A 20,872-nucleotide genomic window follows, 5' to 3' on the forward strand; every position below is an offset into this window, starting at 1 on the left:
AAGCCCCTTTTTTGATACCTTGGGCCGATCAAACCATTACACATGGGAGAGTAGTTGAATGCCAACATGTGCATACGTGGCCGTCTACGTGATGACCCAAACATAAGATACCCATCTAATATTTTATAATTTAATCTTTTTAAGTTACTTGAAAGTGAATTTTATGACTCATCATCAACTTACTCGATTGATTGGACACACGGTCCCATATAAAAATTGTAGTCTTCTTCTTCATGATATAAAGCACCTCTCTGCGTAATAAAGGGAGTCACAGCCATAGATATTTCTCCATGGCGCAAATTATTGACGGGAAGGCCATTGCCCAATCCATTCACAGCGAGATCGCAAAAGATGTCTCAGACCTCATCACCAACCATGCCCAGGTACTTACTTTTGGTCTAATCGTATTGTTCTGTTCAAGCTTCGCCTTTATGAAATGACGGATCTTTAGAACACTCAACAATGGCGTTTATATGCACCGTGCATCCCTACCATTAAATATACAATCAATAGGAATTTTCATTATCATCGACTTTCTTTAAAAACCATACACACATGAAAAAGGGCCAATCTGGTGTCAACCCAATTCTTTGAGGATATTTATAACTCAGAGAGAAAAAAACAGCAAATATTTACATTTTGCTCCCTCCTCACCATTGAACACAAAATAGAAGTTGTACCCATCCTTTCCAGTCTTGAAGCGAATTTTAGCAGTGCAGACGGTGTGCTTTTCGCGCTGTTCGTGAACATAAGATCAATTGCACAAGAATTAAACTTTGTAACTGCGAAGATGTAGCTTGTTGTTCGAACTTTAAGTAATGCAATACCATCCAGGGAGAGTAGCATTTGGGTTTTGGCTCTGACCACCGTCCATCTAACGGCGACATCACAAACTTATGCTTTGCCTTCATTTTTCCTTCATGATAAGCTGGAAAGTTAATCCATTTTTATTTAGATATCTAAGCTATAGCCCAATTTTCCACAACACATTTAGTTAGGGAATTTGAATAACATGGGCAGGAGGGTTCAGAACTTTAGAGAGCTTTCTGCTATCCTTCCCAGAAGATCGATCAACAAATCAATTACCACATACATTGAAAAGTAAAAATGAAAAAACTTAATTGCATACAAAAGTTTAGGTGGGTGACATATGGTCAACCTCAACCAAGGCATGGTCGGTGTGGATGTGTCTAACTAAATGGCGGCCATTGATTACCAACATACAATTGTTAGATCATAATTCATAACCATTAATCATAGAGTTCAGAATAATAAATATGCTAAATATATAATGTATGTGAAAGAGAAGTAACAGGCCATATAATGTTATTGAACACAGGCCGCATGCCAATCTTAACACTCAACACTCGCCACACATATCGAAATAATTAAACTGCTTTTCGTATTTGGAACTTCATCTTCTGATGTTTTAGTCTAGTCTTTTGGTGAAATGCTCAAATTTATGCAAGTCACCACGCTACCAGATACAAAGATTTTCAAATCTGCTGTCCCAACTTTTTGAGGATTACTTATGCAGAATAGACTTGTATTAGCATCACACAGGTTTCCATGTAACTAAGAACAAGGAATTGGTTTTCTTTAATCCAAATATCTGGATTTTGGATGTTATTAAGGCTATTTTTTTTTATCTATATGCTTTTAGGTTCTCAAACTTTGAATTGTTGAGCTATCCAATGTTGATCATGGTGTTATTTATGCAGATGTCGTGCCCTTTGGAACTACTTTTGGATATTGTTTATGAATATGTTGAATTCTTGCACTAAAATTGATGGCCTTATGTTGTACATCAAGTTTCACTGGCTGTTTTTCAGTAGATTCTGAAGAAGACAATCAAAAGGGGTATGCGGTAGAAAACTCAAACAAAACTCAAAGGAGATTGAACTATAGTTCTTTGTATAACACAATTATGGCAATGCTGAATGTATGGAGGAATTTTGTCCACAGCCTTAAGATGTTTCGATTATAGTCTTTTAGTAGATGAACTAGGCCTTGGTTTACTATCACTCTGTCCATCTGCTTGGGTGTGTTACAATGCACTCTTCATCAGCTAGATGTCCATCATAATCCATATTGCTGTCCAGAAGTCTAGTATCTTTGTTAAATTAATAGAAATAGGCAATCTCAATTATACTAACACATGTCCAAAAAGTAATTTAATAGAGTGTTGGCCAGATGTGCTCTTCGTACAAGGTATTAGAACAACCATCTTGCTGAATCTCTACTACAACAAATAAATGCAAAAGGTACCTCTTACAATGCCCCCTTGGGGGTAATCTACAAAAAAATAATTATAAGAGAGGTTCAGAGAAGCTCAAAAGTATCAAAAAACCCAAAAGAATGTAACTACGAACACCTTAGCTTCTCTAATTTCAGAAGATGTGCTATTTTGTCCTATGTGGGGTTGCAAATGGAACTGTGTTGAGAACTTCTACTGTTTTCTAACATATTTGTCTCCTGTCAAACTAGTTGATTTTTTCAGCTAGAGTCAGATATGCCAAGGATGCTTATTTCCATTGTCACATCAGTCTCCCAGCTGTCCAAATCACTCAGATGAATTACCTCAGTTCTGCCCTTTTCAATTTCCTCTGCAACTTTCTTTATAATGCCTTTCCTTATGAAAACGAGTTGTGTCTTGGATTTAGATGGTTTTCAAGATTGTTGGTGATAGTTGATATCACTAACTTGTTTAGTCCTTTGTGAATCATACCTTCCCAACTGGGTGGCTTTTGGTCCCCAAAAGCTTAGGAACTCAATAGATGAAGATCTAGAAACATTTTCCTCATCTTTAGGATTGCTTGGCCTTGCTTAGCTTTTGCCCTTTAAAACCAATCTACCATGTTTTCTGTTTCTTTCTTATTTTCGCTTTTTCTTTCATTTACAAAACATTATCTTTATTCAATTCTACTTGAGAACGGGGTACACAGTCTTTAATGGAAATAAAAAAAAAAGGTCTTCTTTTTCATCTTGCATTGAAGGCTTTGAGAAACATAAATTTTCAGCATTTACATGGAAGGTGGTTCATCTAATTTGGAAACATTCTTACTTAAGTGTTTTAGTAGAGTGCTTTATGCTTCTTGCCTTTTCCTTTGAGTCTTTCTTTACTTAAGTATAATAAAACTTTGTCCCAACTTGAAACTTTTGCTCAACATGATGTTTATGATATCTGGCTTTGTACTTTGCTTGAGACTCCCTTAACCTCTCCTGCACTTGGAGTTGTATTTATCAATTCTTTTCTATGAATGTTTTGGTTTTGTGAGCTTCAAAATCAACACTTTTTTTGTTTCCCATGTTTCTATCCAATCACAACTTAAAAAAACTAGGTATTAAGTAGCCAAAACACATTTCATGAGGAGTTTTATATTAATGAGATTGAATAGATCTGTTATAAGAATGTTGGAATAAGTCAACTTCTCATCTCAAGTCTGTCTCCTACTATACCTCCTCAAGAGCTGTACTAGTGTTCTATTCACCGCCTCTGTTTTCCTGTTCATTTGTGGATGGAAAGCTGCTAATGCCTTCAATTAGTGTATATCCTTTCCCATACTGTAGTCCAAAAATTCCCAAGAATGAGGAATCCCTATCTGAAACAATGGAACGTGGCAAACTAAAGTGAATCTACATTTTAGTGAAAAATAACTCAGCTGCATGTAATGTCCCCTTTTGTAAAATGCCCTAGTTTACCCTAGATTACAATTCTTAGCTATTAAGGGTGGGTTAGAGAGGGAATACCTTTATCTCTTTAGTAGAAAAATACTGCAAACAAGTTAGGAAATTAGTCTACCAATTATAACATATAAGTGCCTAATAGTTACGAACATACTCCCTATGATGATGCATAAAGTAAAGAATGACTGATTATGATGAAAGATAAGGCAATTTACAATTACAAACAACTGTAAATGTAGAGATCAGAATCATAGGTTATAACTAAAGGAATCCCAATCATAGCAAACTAGGATGGGTCCACCTTCTCCTACTCACATGATCCCATCTATCACCATGGTGGAGAGGACAAGGATTTCCTCAATAGGGTGTCCTAAGTCTAACCCTCCCAAGCCCTAAGGCAGAGCACCTTCGCCCCCCTTTGGCCTCACCCTATTGCAATCCTTCATCTCCCATCCATGTCTGATTACAATAATCAGACAGAATACATAAACACACACACACACATATATATATAAAGCATCATATTATATCACATATCCCATATTAAATAGCCTTAAGCAATCAAAGAGTATGAATCGGAACTGAGCAGATTGGAGATAACATTTTAGCATACTATATTAAATAATCATAATAGTGATCTGCTATCAATAGTAGTATGCAAAAAGTATTATCAGATATATGCACAGAAACCTCATACCAGAGTATCGCCTTGTCTTAATGATAATTGCAGATCGATCTTTCTTGTTACACTCTCTTCTTCCAGGACTGTTTGATGTCTATTAATGCAATGATGGAAAGTTCTTACATTTTGCTTACCCTTTTAAGTGTTTTGGTTTTGCTGGAGTATTCTTCCCTTCTTTGATTCTTAACCCTTCAGGCCTGAGTGCAGATTCCTTCTCCGTGTTCTTTCTTCAAATGATTGGGGATATTTATTCACCTCCCTCCATGGTGGAAGGCCACCAATCAGTGGTCATGACTTTTTTAGTGGCAGTGACCCCTTTGAAAGGTCGCTGCCTTTCCTTTTATCAATGTTGCTTAGCCGTGTCAATCATCATTGATATTTTGTTTTGAGCATCCTATAATTAACTTAACTAATCTCTCTTCGGTCTGATTGTCCTCCCTTAAGGCAGCGATATCCTTAATTTGCAGTCATTATTGGCTGCTCATAATTAAATGTGAATATCAATAATTAATTCAAGACTCCTCCTATTAGTCTTTCATTAAGTATGGCACCAAGAACAAGGATGTTACTGCTCGTAACTTAATAACAGTTCTGATCTGATCTGATCTGATCGATGGTGATGTCACCTAGATGCTTTTGTTCCTTTCCTTTATATCTCTCCATGTGAGGGAGAGATCACACCTCCTCATCATGTATGCCCTTTGGCAAGAGACACACCCTTTCACCATTAGCACCCTTTGGAAGAGTGCAACCCTTCACTCTTTCTGCCTTTTAAAATGGACAGACTCCTTTCGCAATCAGATCTGCACTTCTGATTCCCAAATTATCCCCCCCTTAAAATGAGTTCTCATCTCCCTTTTATACCTCATATTTGGGAGAGTCGCAACTTATCATTTCATGCCTTTTGACCTTTCATTAACTTAATTAAATTTTAATTATACTTTAATATTTTAATTTTAATTTTATTTTTTATTCTTGTGATTTTTAATTTTATTATTATTATTATTATTTGCCATTAAATTCTATTTCAAAGTGGGGACATTAAATTTTATTAGTGAAAAATAACTCAGCTACACCATTGCCTGTTAAAGTTTTCTTGCAAGGTATGAGAATACGCAATTTACTAAACTGGTTTACAACAACAAACAAACAGTCATGCCCTCTCTTTGACATGGATGATCCTCCTACAAAATTCATGGATATACTCTCCCATGTTCTATAAGGAATAGGTAGTGGCATATATATTCAACTTCCTAGTTCTTGGCTTAATTGTACTACATAATGTACATTCCCTTATGAATTTTGAAACATCATTTGGCATATTTAGCCAATGAACATACATGTGCAAGTTTGCTGTTGTTTCTATGACCCCAAAGGATACCTTTGAAATATGAGCCTTTCTTATCTACTGAATTCTCTCCTCTTTAAGCATGCATAACTTGTAGAGCATCCCATCTTGAAGATTATAATCTTCTCTAACCTTAAAAACTGTAACTTTTGGCTTCATAGTTTACTAAAATGTATCTCCAAAATCTGCATCACTCTTACATGCCTGCACACATGCATCTTGCACAAACAGCTCAAGTTGAGTTAGAATATCTAAGTCTGATATTAATGGAGGCCTAGACAACATATCACTCAACTTGTTAGTCACATTTCTTTTAAACTTTATAATCAAATGAAAAGATTGCAAGAAATCCATCCATTTGATGGGCTGCCAGTGAATCTGACTAGGTTTGCAAATATTAGAAAGAAAAAAAGAAAGAAACAAATAAATTTTATTAATGTCAATGAATGACCAAAAAAGATCAAAGCCACTGAAATATACAGTAGGCACAATATCAAAGGACGGGGGTAAAAAGGGGCCCTAGACAGAAATCAAAAATAAAAAAAGTGAGAAAGCTAGAGAAAATATACACACAAGGGTTAATTTAAAAACATTAATCCTAAACAAGTACAATCATAATAGATAAGATGGGGGGGGGAGTATGTTACGTCCCCTTCATAGGTGTAATTGTTTGGTGAGGACCCTTAGCCTATTTTTGATTCTTGTAGGCTAAGTGGGCTTATGATAAGGGAATAATTAATTATTTTTGTAAAGTTGAGCATTTTATGTTAAAGTGACTTATTTAGGGCCAAAAACAAAATTAAAATTATAAAGTTGCTATATGGGAGAAATGAAGTATAATATCTTGAATGTTCGAAAGGCAGTATAAAAGGGAACTGCAAGGAGAAATTCATATCTTTGGCAATTTCAACTTCCATTGTGGAGTTTGGATATTTTGCTCAAGTCGAAACCTTAGGACAAAAACCCTAAGGAAAAATTAATTTCAGAGAAGAATTTCTTCCTAGCGAATACTGAGTGGATTCATTCAGAGTTCACTATTGTGCAAAAAGATTGGAGATTTAAAAATCGTAATTGAAGTGTTCAATTTTTGGGAGTTCATTGGTATTTCAGATTGAAGATTTCAATTTTGGGAAGTTTGGGTGATTTGGGTGATTTGTTTGCTTTGCCATAATTGAGCTGCCATATTTCTGGAATAACCAGGCCATGTGGGAAAATGATAGTTATTTTTAATAAAAACAAGGGTTGCGTAGGGGATTAAGGGGCATGAAATGATTGAAGGCCACTGTTTAGACAACTACCACCCATTTTTTAAAGAAAATGAAGGCCACAGCATGTGTGATGGTGGAGTTTTGAAGATGGGTCAATAGAAACATGTAAAAGGTATTGAATATCCAATTGCAACTATCGGAAGATGACGTATGGCAAATGAGGAGATTGTGTGCCGAGTCATGGTCTCCAAGTGTCGTTGTTGTAATCTGGGTTTCACACAGTGTCTTGCTGCAGTGCATATATATGTTGATTCTGATATTCAACAGGTCATGGGAGTGAACAACAACTATAAGGAGGTCGCCATCGTTGGAATAGAGGTCTGTAGCCTGTGTTAGTGTTGAGCAGGTATGTATTAGTTCATTGGTAGGAAAATCAGTTTGAGGTAGACAAACTATTTTAGTTGATAACAGTTGCCTGAATGGGATCAATATATGAATTGATCAATTGAGGTCAAAGCTCTGTTTGTTTACTAGCAAATGTAATTTATTATGCTATACGTGCAGAATTATGTTTGCTAAAAATTTACTAAATTCTATATTTGTTATTACTTCAGGTGTACACTATTTACATTTTGTTAAACACTTGAACCTTCATCAAGAAGAATTTTTTTTCAAGTGTGACATTCCGTCAAACATTTATCATAATTAAAAAAAATATTAATCCAGCCTAATATAGGGCAATACCCCCCAAAGCAATAAAAATATATAAAGACCACCCAAGCGGCAAATTGAAATATCCGCTGTCAATGTTTAAGGATGTGTTGGAGGGGCCAATGATATTTTCATTAATCATTGTAGGAGTGCCATCATAGAGTCTAAGTGTTCGTTGAGGAAAGTTCATGGTTAGGGGGGTTGCATTGGACAATTGTAGGAGGCACTCAATTCTCCATAGACCTCTTTTGATATTCAAAGATGAAGAATTATTGGTAGTAGGCAAAAACTGGTAGCATGAGCTTGCCCATGAGATCTGTGCTGTGGAAGAGGGGTGTGGGAGGGTTCTTGATGTTGAGAAGAGATAGAGCCACGACCATCAGAGTGAGAGTTAGGGCATTCAGAAGCCTTGGCCCTTAACTATCGTAGATCACAAAGATGAGTAATGCCCAACTAATCTGTCCCCAACCTTATGTGAGTTGATAGTATCTAAAGGACATTTAATGCCTCCATTATCTATGATTGGTTGACAAAAACAAGTAATTAGTTTGGTACGATTACCATAGAGAGATCTATGCTTGAACTTGGTGACCTCATGAAGAAAAAGGAGGAAACATCTTTGATGAGGGTAGGGAAGAAAGTGGATAGAGAACCATCGAAATCTTTGTGTAAAAAATAGTATCTCTCATGAATTACATAGTAGATTGGACATTGGAAATTAATATGCTCCTTAGACTCTACCTCCTAAAGAGAATAACGGTGGTACAATCTTTCACACTATAAAATATGGTGGATTGTCTCAACATGAAACTTATGCCAGTACATCTACAATTTGTGATGCCCCCACTTTTCGGTTGTCTTGTAGCATTACTAGAGTTGACTTTATGGGTTTGCGTCAGCTTGAATAGAGGAGGAAGTCAATGTTGTGAGTGTTCTCAGGTGGTTTATTGGAGATGTTTGACACTTTTTGGAGGGTTTTCAGATAATTTGTCCGTACTTAGTATTTTTAGTGTCAACTTGCGGTTGGTAGAGTTACTATTTTTGGTTAGTCGGTGATTTTTCAATTTAATATTTTTTTTAGAGACATAAGGAATGAGATTTATTTTTATATAATGTTAAAATATAAAGTTGAATTTAATATTTAACTAACATTATATATTTTAATAAAGTTACTTTATTGGCAACTTAGGGAGAAGGCGGCGGCTATTCTGGCTCCAAAAACGCACTAACGTACCATAGAAAGTTGAATAACATGCAGTTATGGGTGCATTATAGACCGTTGATTGTGAAAGCGACGGCTGTGATTTTTTGAAGGTGTCAATAACACCAACGTTTTTGGAGCCAGAATAGTTGCGCCCTTAGGGAGAATAAGGCGAATTAAAAAATTAAATTAAAAAGTTGCACAACCCTAATTAGGGCATTGAGCTTGAAGTTATAGAAAGGCATTTGGGGAGCTCATTTGTTATGTTGAAGATTATGATATTTTCTTTGAAACCTTGGGGTTTGAGGTTTGTTGTTTCATCCTTAGCCTAGTGGACATTAAAATTGTCTTCTTCATTTGGAGGATGGAAACCCTTTCCAAGAATATTGGCTTTGGCGGTGGAAGATGTACCCAAATCAATGCAGTGAGATCTACTCAAAATCTCAGCTTTGAGCTTACTGGTTTGGTTTGATCGAAGATTTCAGGTAAAGATTCTTATGAAGTTTTGATGTTGAATTTCAGTGATCATTTGGGTTAAAAATCAGAGTTGGGAGTTTGGGTTTTGAGATACCTGTATGTATGCTGGAGATTGTCTCTATCAAAAGGTTAATAAATATTATTTGCAAGATTAAAAAGGGCTTTTGAATTCAGGAGAGTGACATGGAGGTTCCCTTTTTTTGATCGGTACGTGGAGGTTCCCTTTTGGACTTTAGTGTTATTTGGAATTAATCGCAGGTTAAACCAGACTTGGAGGAGGCGCTGCAGGCCAAAAAAGGCGAATAAGACAAATTGTTGAGCTTCGAAATTAAATCGGGGCCATAAATGACTCGTGATGAATGGGGAGTTAAACGATTTTTTGCAGATTTTTTCATCTATGGCTAGAGGATTCCCCTTGGCCAATCGTTTAACTCCCCATTCATCACGAGTCATTTATGGCCCCGATTTAATTTGCAAAAAAACTCTTGGGTGATTTTTTTGAAAAAATCGGGGTGATTTATTGGAAAATCACAAAAAATGTGGATAAAAACTCAAATAAATCTGCGGTAATGATTTGTCAAGTATTCTTTTACTGAATACTATCATGCAATTGATTACATAACCTTGCACCTCGCCATTTGCGAATAAATTAGTGTAATTGTGCACCTATCTACAACAAGTTAAAAATAGGTGCCTTCAAAGGACGTGGCATCTCCGTGGGAAGAATTTTGAATCCTTTGGGTGAATGTGTGAGGAAAAATTCAGTATGGTGTTTTTGAATGATATGGTAGTTTCATGTGGAAGTCTCATGCTTCTTGAACCATATTCTTGAAGGTATGCTGTGAAGGCTGACAAAGTTCATCAATTTGTATGAGATGAGCTGGAAATTTGAAAGACTTTGTGTGCACATGTCAATGCTAGCTATTGAACAAAATATTTATTTTATGGAAGAGGTGAAGTAGAGGAGCACTTTAATTCTACAGAAAAGAGATTCAAGGAATGCAAATCCTCTATAATATGTATTAAACTCAAATTCAATTAGAGGTTGCACTTATCTTTTTTGTTTATGATATGTATTTAACTCAAACTTTAATTTATATATGATGGAAATCAGTAATATGCTCTACAAATTCAGTGTATATGTGTGTTTTTCAAGAATATTTTAAGAACTATATATATTCAAATGTTCGATAAATTTGCTTAGTTTTTGCCAATTTTTTCTTGATTTTTGGTTGAGTCCCAAGTTTTCAAAAAAGTTTGGGCCAAAAGAGTTATTGTTGAGTAAGAGTTTTTCATCTTTGCCTCTAACCACGAGATCAATGATGTTGAAGATAGGTGGGTCAACCAATGGTCCCATTATTAACCCATAAGAAATGCTCAACATAGAAAGCTAGTATGAGGTTAAGAGTGTTCATAGGGTGGTTCCAAGCATCATTGGTAGACTTTGCTTGGCAAAAACTTGACAAACCTAAAATTTGTGACTCAGCAAAAACTTGGCGAAAAGCTCGACAACTTAAAAAATTGCATAAGTTTCTTTTAAAATACATTTTTTTTGCAAAATTAAATGACAATGTATTTTCTATTAAATTTTATTAATTTGAATTCAAATTGAGTACGGAATTGCATCAACATGATACATAGATAGCTTACAACTAAAAGTGTACTTACTTTTTCGAATTCAAGTGTAACATGTTGGAAAGTGGAAGCATCTAGGTTAGTTTGCCTTGGCTCCATATGCCACAACATCATGGGGGTCAAGGGGTAGCACCACTTGCAAGGGTTTTGGGGTAGCGCTCCTAGCAAGGTCAAAGGGTAGTGCCCCCATCAGGGTCGAAGGGTAGTGCTCCTTGTGGGGTCTATAGGTAGTGCTCCTTGTGGGCTCTATAGGTAGTGCTCCTCATGTTCTATAGGTAGTGCTCCTCATGCATTCCCTATCACAATATAGGCTGGGGTCAAGAGGTAGAGCCCCTACACCAAGGACAAATGAAGACCTTCAAAACTAAATAGGCCTTCATGGTGTACACCATTTTCATAATTTTTTAAAGTGCAATGCCAAAGGTGGGAAAAATAAAAAAAATGCAAAAATAAGGCAAAAAAAAAGGATGGATTTGCATCCAATGAGTTTTCCTCATGGACTTGGCAAAGTTTTTTTTGCTCACCACAAAATTGACAAGTACTTGCCAAAAAGTCGGCAAGTTGCTACCAAAAAGAATGGTGAGTGCTTGGTGACTTGGTGAGTATTCACCCAGTATGCCATTAGTGGGTCCAAGTAACCTAGATGTATCAATTATAAATGCCCTCTTTGTTGAATTGATTGAGCATCGCTTTCCTTGCGAGAAAGGTGTTGAGGAGCACATAGAGTACCTAAAGGGAGGGACTTGATCCAAAGAAATGCCCAAAGGCTAGAGCATATGGACTTTGGAGAACCAACAATGTCGACATCCATGGGTATCAAAGAGGCAATCTCTTTTGAGGATCGAAGTGCCAAAAAATGATATTTCCCATAATGAGATTTAGAACCACCCGTGGATCTCAACTTGAGTATAAGTTAAGTCCATTTGAAGATACCATTGAGACAAAGAGGTTGGGTAGCAAATTTAGCTTAGACAACAACCCAAGGAACCATTCGTTTGTACCAAATCATACTTTGAAGCATACCTGTTTGAAAACTTTCAACTCAAGCCTAGTCACAATGACCCAAGTGAGGATCCCAAACCTCAAAACCATGTATTGTTTTAGGCCATTCACTTCATTGATCTGTTCATAGTGTGCTGACCTTTATTTCTGATTATGGTTGTTTGTATGTTTGGCGAGACTCACGTTTTCTGTATAAGGCCAAGGTTTATGTCTTGGAGATCTTGACATTGCGGTCAGATTATTTTGACAGAGAGAGATTTTTGTAGCAGGGTAAACAATGTCAAGAAGCTTCATAATAGTTGCCCCATCATTAGAAATGGTGATGGAGTCCCAATCATTGTGAATAAGTATGTCCATGTCGTGAGGCCCTCACACAACCAAGGCTTTGAAAGAGGTTATGTACAACACCAAATAAAGGCACGAGCGGAGACCTCAAGGTTACGATTTAATAGTTAATATTAATTTAGTGTTTTTAAAAATATATTGTTAGGAGATATTGACTATCATAGTCAAGTTATATTATTTTGTTTAATGTAGGGTCTATCATTTAAAAAAAGTTGTAATCAGAGTGCATGATCGGTGGTACCTGACACTCCTTGTAAAAAGTGCACATTAAGGGGGGGGGAGAATATGTTCTTTCCTCACAAGTAACAAAATGAGCCTCAAAAGAAAAATCTGCTAAGTAAGTAGCCAACACAGGAGGTTGGAGGTTGGAGGAAAATTAGCGTCCTCTCATCAGTCAACAATGATGGGGCCGCATGCTTGATATGGTGACAAATAAATATATAATGAGTTTTGTTCAGCTTTTTAGTGTGGTGTTTGAATGCTGGAAAAATGATCGTATTGGAGAGTGGATCCCTGTAAAGGTCCTTTGACTGCGGTGGTCCTTTGATTGCCGTACTTTGTTGGAAGATGATCATTCAATGGATACGTTCATTGGCAATGGTGATCATGTGCAACAAGATCTAGATAGCAAGATCCAAACAGTAGTATGCAACCTTATATGATTCACTTTTCAGTGTTTCTAGTTGTGTGAATAAGTGGAAATTTCACGTTGTGGGGGGGAATAATAACCAATGTTCCATTCCCATTTCGTGCCAAAATGGCTAAAGTCAAGGGCAGCTTCCAGTGGCAATGGTGGTTGTCTATGCTGTTTGAGATCGAGTGGCAGCGATTGGTAACGGTGACTACAATTAAGAACATTGTGTTCTTATGGAATCTAATGTGAAACCGTTTCTAGCATGGATTTTTCAGATTTGTGATATGTATGTTGATTTCTATACAACTTCCCTGATGTACAAGCATAGTAGCGAACAAAAGCACATAGTAGGTCAGTTCATGGATCTTGAAAGGGTTTGTGGGAGGATCCAAAAACCACACGAGGTGGACCATTGGTGGGTTCCTGTTCATGTCCAGGTTTGTCGTATGCCTGTGTGAAAACCATGTAAGGTTGATGGGAGGTGCCTTTCGTTTTGAATCAAGATTATGAATTTTGGACTTACTGTAGATAAAGGCTTTGAGTTCTTACCATGTTCGCACTAAGGGCGGGAATGTTGGAAATCTATTGTTAGTGCTCAAGACTGTTTTGGTTACGAGTTGTTTTAACAACTCTCTAATCTTGGAAGTAGTTAAAACTGCATAAGGATTTTGAATTCCTTTTTATATGTAAGTTTTATTGATTGAAAAGATGAAGGAGCACGATATCATTTGTGTTTAATTTTTTGCAGCTCCCATTTATATCTCTCTGTCCATATTTCTAATATAGTCTTGAAATCTCTCCTAATATTAGCCTAGCCCTTGGCCTTCAAATTCCTTTCATCCAACACCTTGGACATCAAGATGTCCAAGAGTATGATAGAGAGTTTCATAAAAAGTATGCCTAATCATGATTGTTCCTGTAATTATATTGATTAGAGAAATCCTTCAATTTGTGAATGGGGTGGATAATATGTTATGACCAAACAAAATGTAACCCACAAAGAACAACCTCATTAAACCACTACAAAACAAAATAAGTAAGTGATTACATACCATAGATGAGGAACTTAGCCAAAAGTCCCCCACAATTAGCCACTTTATTACTGCATATCTTCAAAATAGCTCTTCGAACACAACTTAAAGAAGAAAAGTGATATGAGAGGAGAAGAGTGGAGAAGACTCTAGTGGTAGGTTGATAAGGAATATCTTAAAGAGAATTAGTGTAAGAGACCCAAGTAGGTAGGGTGATATGAATAATGGGGGAGTTTCTTGGCGGAGTGTATGCTAGAAGATCTTAGGGGAGTGGTGGAAGGTAGGAAGGTGCTTGTTTTGCTTCGATGCAAGAACTTGTATTTCTTATGTTGAGATGAGGATGATAGTCTCCATGGATATTAAAAATAGAGGGGGGGGGGTCATTGGCAAGGATAAAGTGAAGTGATTGATGCATGGCTTTACATCTATGTTCCACGGGGACGCATACCCTGCATTTTTTGCCTCGTACCCATACCGGGGATGGGAAATTGCCGTTTCCTATGGGTCCCGTTTTTTCGGCAAATTCACTGGGGACGTTCTAGGGATTGCTGTTGGGAAGCAAGGGACAACAAGGGACGGCCAGATGTCCTTGGGACAGCTAGGGGACGCCTAGACGTCCCCTGACTGTCCCTGGGACAGCTGGCCGTCCCCTATGGCCCAGATTTTTTAAAGTAAAAAATAAAATAAAAAAACATATTTTTAATTTTTCAAAGAGGTTCGGCTGGCCCCACCAAGACCCCAAATAAACATTAAAATATAAAAAACCCTAATCTAATGCATAAAACAAGCAAAAGGAAAAAAAAGACACTCATTTTGACATTTGCAAAATAGGAAAAGAGCAGCAAGAAGAGAAGAAGCAGCTGGTTAAGGAGTGAACAGCAGGTGAAAGAGGAGCTTAGGCCATCAAATCTACTTCACTAGAGGTATGTTTTTCATTTTGCATTTGTTTTTGTAGTTTGTTTTAAATTTTTTCAAGTTTTTTTTTCCAAGTGTTTTTCAATTTTTTTTAACAAAAAGGGAGGGCATTGTGGGTTTATTTTGTTTATTTTTTAACTTGCAGCTCTATTTGACATTCTCATTCAAACAAAATCATGAGCAGCTATGAGAGTGGTAGTGACGAGTGATAGTGAAAATGAAGAAGTTGAAATTGAAGAAATTCGAAGAAATAGACATAGAACTAGAAGAGGGGCAGCCATTGGGGAGACTTCACGAACTATGAATGTAGCAGGGGCAGCAAGTTCAACCACACCCCAAAACCCATTTGAATGTCCTTCCCAAATTCTCAAAGAGTTTGCAAAATGCCCATTCAACCCCAAAAAAACTCTATTACAATATGCTACAAGAGTTGACAAAGATAAGAAAAAAAATTCAGGGGGCAGTAGAGTATGGGAGTGTCATTTGTGCCACAAACAATATAAGGGCAGCTATACTAGGGTCTATTCCCATCTTTTGTGGTTAGGTGGGCAAAGGGTGAGAGGTTGCAAAAAAATAACTCAAGCTCAAAAAATTGAGGCAACTAGATTGCATATGGAGGGGGAAGCATTAAGTAAAGGAACTTCAATAGAGAGTATCAGTTTGCAGCCTAGTGTGTCAAATGCAATGGATGATGCTTGTCATGGGGGAGAGGGTGCCATTTCTAGTAGAGGTAAGGCAAAGAAGACTAAGAGAAACTAATGTTGCTGATTTGTTTAACATACAAGCACGAGAGAAGGTTGAAGCCTCTATTGCCAAGTTTCCTTTTGCTCATGGTATACCATTCCATGTCTCACGTTCATCATATTATAAACAAATGCTCAAAGATGCCTTATGTGCTGGCCCCTCATTTGTTCCACCTAGAGAAACTAAGCTACACACCACCCTTCTTGATAAAGAGTACTCTAAGGTGACTATTTTGATGGATGATATGAGACAAACATGGATGAGGGATGGATGCTCCATAATTATGGATGGGTGTTCTGATATCAAACATCGATCGCTCATCAATCTTATTGTCACTAGCACTACAGGCTCTTATTTTCTTAGAGCTATAGATTGTTCAGGTAAAAGGAAGGATGCAACCTTCCAATTTCAGATTTTGAGAGAGGCCATAGAAGAGATTGGAGCCTCTAATGTTGTGCAGGTAGTGACTGATTCAGCCCGTGTGTGTAAGCTAGCCATATTGATGGTGGAGAGTGCTTATAAGCACATTTTTTGGACCTCGTGTTGTGTGCATGCATTGAACAATACCTTGAAGGACATTGGGAAAATTGATTGGGTGAAGGCAATGGTGCTAGAGGCTAGAGATGTGCAAATGTTCATTGCAACCATCACACTTCACTTGCATTGTTTAGGACATTTTCGAGGAAGGAATTCCTCAAGCACATGGAGACTAGATATGCCAGCTACTTTATTTTGTTAGAGAGGATGCTTGAGGTCCAGGAGGCTCTACAATCCATGGTGGTCAATGCAGAGTGGGTTAGTTGGCATGAGGCAAGCACACCGGAGGGCAGAAGTGTGAAACAAAAAATCCTTGATGATAATTGGTGGTCCACAATGAGGTAAGAAAATTGACATTGCTGATTTTATTATTTTAATTTAATTTTTAAAATGTTCATTTTTATTAATAATTTAATGATTCATTGATTATGGATTAATATAATTTTCTAACTTGTAACTTGTTTGCACTTTCAGATACATTTGCTCCTTCATTTAGCCTATTGTTCATGTGATTAGATATGCTGATACTGATTCTCCTAACCTTGGAGAGAATTATGAGACCTTTGATAGCATGCTTGGGCAGATCAAGCAAGCTATTTATAGCAAGGACCCCACTTTGGGATTTTATGAGGAGCATCTTAGGCCCATTGTGACACAGCGGTGGAACATTATGAAGAACCCACTTCACATGGCAGCCTATGCTCTCAATCCCAAATGGTATGCATCGAGACCTGGGAGAGTGCCTCCATCTAGTGATGAAGAGATGAAAGATGGCATTTTTAAGGCAATTTCAAAAATGTATAATGAAGATGAATCTACCAAACTCCGCACACAGTGGCTTAATTTTGTCAATCTTCGTGGTCCAACGTTTGGCAGACTTGAGGCGAGGTCGGATAGAGCTACATTAGCTCAAACCGACCCTATTGGATGGTGGACATGACATGGTAGAGATGCACTAGATCTGAGAGTACTTGCCGTTCGTCTTCTTTCACAGGTTGCCAGTTCCTCTGCTGCAGAGAGGAATTGGTCCACATATAGCTTCATCCAATCAGTCAAGAGGAACCACCTTACCTCTAGACAATCGGAGAAGTTAGTGGCTGTTCACAGTGCATTGCGGCTACAGGATCACCAGACTCCTGAGTATTGTCAGACTCTAGCCTTATGTTGGGATGTCAATCCCGAAGATGCTATGCTGGTTGAGGAGGACGAGACACCTCCAGGATTGCTTGGGGTTCCATTGGTTGAGGAGGCAGCCCCTCATATTGATAATGACTTAGACAGAGGCTCTAGCTCTGATCTTGATTTAGACTCTTAGACTTAGACCTACCATGTGCTGATTATGGACAGCCATATATTTTCTTAGTTTATCTTGACATTATGATAGACAGCTGATTATGGACTTCTATGTTTTAACTTTTCTATTTATAGTTTATGTCATCTTATAGTTATGGATGTTTAATATTTAATATTTATCATTTTATGTCTATTATGGATGTTTATGACATATGTTTGTTGGCAATGATTGATAAAAGCATTTGAATTTCGGTAAAATGTTTGTCAATTCTCTTGTGAAATCTCAATTCAAGTCTAATGCAATGTATTAATGTCTATGATGAATGCTTTACCATTGTTATGATATGCATATTTGAAATTTCTCTATGTTTGTAAACCCTCCCCCCCAACTATTTTTTTAATAGTTGTCCCCTACCGCCCCCCCGGAAATGACCCAAAAGTACCCCTGTACCGGAAACACGTCCTAGCATCCCCGAAACTACGTGGAACATAGCTTTACATTCATCATCAAACCAACAATTCACATGGAAATAACCATGAAGGTAGGGTGGAGAAGAATGATGGATTGTGTGGGGAAAAAGGTCAAGGGCAATGTCCTAATGAACATTAGAGAGAAACACATACAAGACGACAATGATAGTGGGTAGAAGGGAGTAGAAGTTGGACATAATGGTTCTTTAACAATTAGATAATGGAGTAAAAGTATTAGAGGTTGATGATTTGTGTGCATAATATTAGACTTCAGTTCGCTTCGTGGAGGTGTAATGTCCCTGAAATTTGTAAGAAATTAGTCAACATCTCATGTAGGATCCTGAAGGAAACGAAAATATTAAATGTTTTGCCTAATAAGACAAATCACTCAGCCACACTAGGAGACAAAAGACACTAGCAGACAAAAAACACTAGAAGACAAAATATGCTAGAAAACAAAATATATTAGAAGACAAAGAAATAAAGGAAACGTATTGTGTGTCATGCCCCCAGCAGTCAGTAATAGGCAATAAAGAAAAGATTAAAGACTGTGATTTCTTAGACTAAGAAATAATTAAAATATAATTAGATTTTAAGCCAGCAATTAAGAGGAAGAGTTGTGACTCTTTCAAAAGGTAGGAATATTGAAGAGGCATGACTTCTGCCTTATATTGGAGGGTATAAAAGGAAGAAGAATTCAAATGAAGGGGGAAAAATCATATTCAGAAATTCAGGGAGTCATATCTAATAAATAGAAATCAGAATAAATATAAATATAAGGAAATATTTTGAGCAAGTCTGATTCTGAGTATATTACCAAGGAAATGCAGCCATCTATTGTCTTTGCAATCAATTGGGAATATAGGACAATTCTGACCGAATGGGAAGAAGCCGATGGATAAATGAAGGAGATCTGATCTGAGTAAGAATTATTTCAGGCCATACAGCCGATTAGGCAATCTACAAGTAATTTGGTATGAGATATAGTATATTGTGCATTGATTATTATATGGATGTCTTTTGACATTAATCATAATAAGATTAATATGGCATTATATTCCTTTGTATATATTTATCCCACAATCAATTAGATGTAAAGTTGGAGGAAATAAGCTAGGGAGATGCAGTTTACCGGTTCCCTCGAACTAAGTAGACCACCCCAAGGGATGGAACTTGTCATAGTGGAATGTTCCTGCTGCTTGTGGGCTGAGGGGCGAGTTGTCATTGTTGGATGCTACGTGCTGTGGGGCTTAGTTGGGCTGAGCAGTTTACTGGCGCCCTTTTTAGTTTTCCTACCGAACTAGATTATGATTGGTTACATGGTAGTTTCATGTGGAAGTCTAGTTTTGCTGCAATCTCTCCAACTGTTGGTGCTTAGGTCAAAGGGGAGGTTAATATGTCCACAAGTTGACCAAGGTAAGTATCTCTTTGCCTTGTGTCTTTTATTTATGCAGGCCTAGTTCTCATTGCATACTTTGTTATTGTATTACTTGTCTTGCATGTTGTCTTTACTTTATTGCCATCCATATTGCCCTACTTTTAGCCCTTATATACACCCACAAGCTGATCAAGCTAATTATCTCTTTGCCTTACCTTCTTTATTTATGCAGGTTTACTATTCATTCCATGCTTTTTAATTTTATATATACATGGCTGTAGAGACAACATTCAAGATAACAAGTAATATAAAATAACAAAGCATGCAATGAGAGTTAGACCTATATACATAAAGGTGATAAGGCAAATAGATATCTACCTTGATCAACTTCTAGGTGTATTAACCTCCCCCTTGACCTAAGCACTTTTGCAGATATGGTTGTAGGTGAAGTCAAGATGGATAAGAGAAACCTTAGGGGACAATTGGATACTCTTAGGCTTAGTGTATATTGCTAGTGTTATATATATATACAACTGGATACTCTTAGGCTTAGCGTTTATTGCTAGTGTTATATATATATATATATATATATATACATATAGACACACACACACACATACGGTTTCTTCTATCCATCTTGACTTTATCTACAACCACCTCTCCACAAGTGTTTAGGTCAAGCAGAGGTTAGTATGCCTATTAGTTAATTAAGGTAAGTATCATTTTTCCTTACCATGTTTATTTATGCAGGTCTAATTTTCATTGCATGCTTTGTTATTTTATATTGTGCTATCTTGCCATCCATATTCCCTACTTATAGACCTTGGATCAAGTGACCATCCTTGGTAGTTCTACTTATATATTCCTTTAAGCTTGTCCACTAAGAGAGGCTATATATGGTTTCTTCTATCCATCTTGACTTTACCTACAACCACCTCTTCACAAGTGTTTAGGTCAAGCAGAGGTTAGTTTGCATACTAGTTAATTAAGGTAAGTATCGTTTTGCCTTACCATGTTTATTTATGCAGGTCTAATTTTCATTGCATGCTTTGTTATTTTATATTGTGCTATCTTGCCATCCATATTCCCTACTTATTGACCTTGGATCAAGTGACCATCCTTTGTAGTCCTACTTATATATTCCTTTTAGCTTGTCCACTAAGAGAGGCTTTCTCCCTTTTCCCTATTTAAATATAGATATATTAGAGGTGTTGTCATAATGTATACAATTCCTGCTTTACCCCACCTGCCATGAAAATAAATGAGTCAATTTATAGCTAGCCACATCGGAGCGAAGCCATAGGAGTCAGTCAGTCTTTTAGTGGTCTTGAATTTATTGAGGAATTTGAGGAAACTACCATGATGAAACCAATGTCCTTTCACTTTGATAGGAGGCATCATTAAGATTGTGAGCAGTATTCATCCCTTGGCAACAGAAAATGGTACTCATGAAATTCAAACCCCACTGTTGGGAGATTGAATTGTGCAAGTTCATGGCCACATCAAAAATCAGGAGCATGCGTTCAACAACTGATGAAAAATGACAATTTGCAACATTGCAATTCAATCAATT

At 37.0% G+C, this 20,872-nt stretch overlaps 1 protein-coding gene and 1 long non-coding RNA gene across 2 annotated transcripts in view; both read left to right on the plus strand.

Annotated features, from left to right (window-relative positions):
- The first annotated feature begins 227 nt into the window (after positions 1-227).
- Positions 228-20,872, plus strand: part of LOC131054537 (bifunctional protein FolD 2) — a 35,069-nt gene continuing 14,424 nt past the window's right edge. The window contains exon 1 of the mRNA XM_057989066.2: positions 228-383. Within this exon, the coding sequence (XP_057845049.1) occupies positions 291-383 (93 nt within the window). The 5' untranslated portion in view covers positions 228-290. The remainder of the gene's footprint in view (positions 384-20,872) is intronic.
- On the plus strand, positions 9,806-19,703 carry LOC131054535 (uncharacterized). The gene is made up of 3 exons (XR_009358577.1): positions 9,806-14,884; positions 15,022-16,498; positions 16,632-19,703. It is a non-coding gene; the product is annotated as an uncharacterized LOC131054535 (long non-coding RNA).

Source organism: Cryptomeria japonica, chromosome 7 (assembly GCF_030272615.1).
Source record: "Cryptomeria japonica chromosome 7, Sugi_1.0, whole genome shotgun sequence".
In the NCBI taxonomy this organism is placed as follows: domain Eukaryota; kingdom Viridiplantae; phylum Streptophyta; class Pinopsida; order Cupressales; family Cupressaceae; genus Cryptomeria; species Cryptomeria japonica.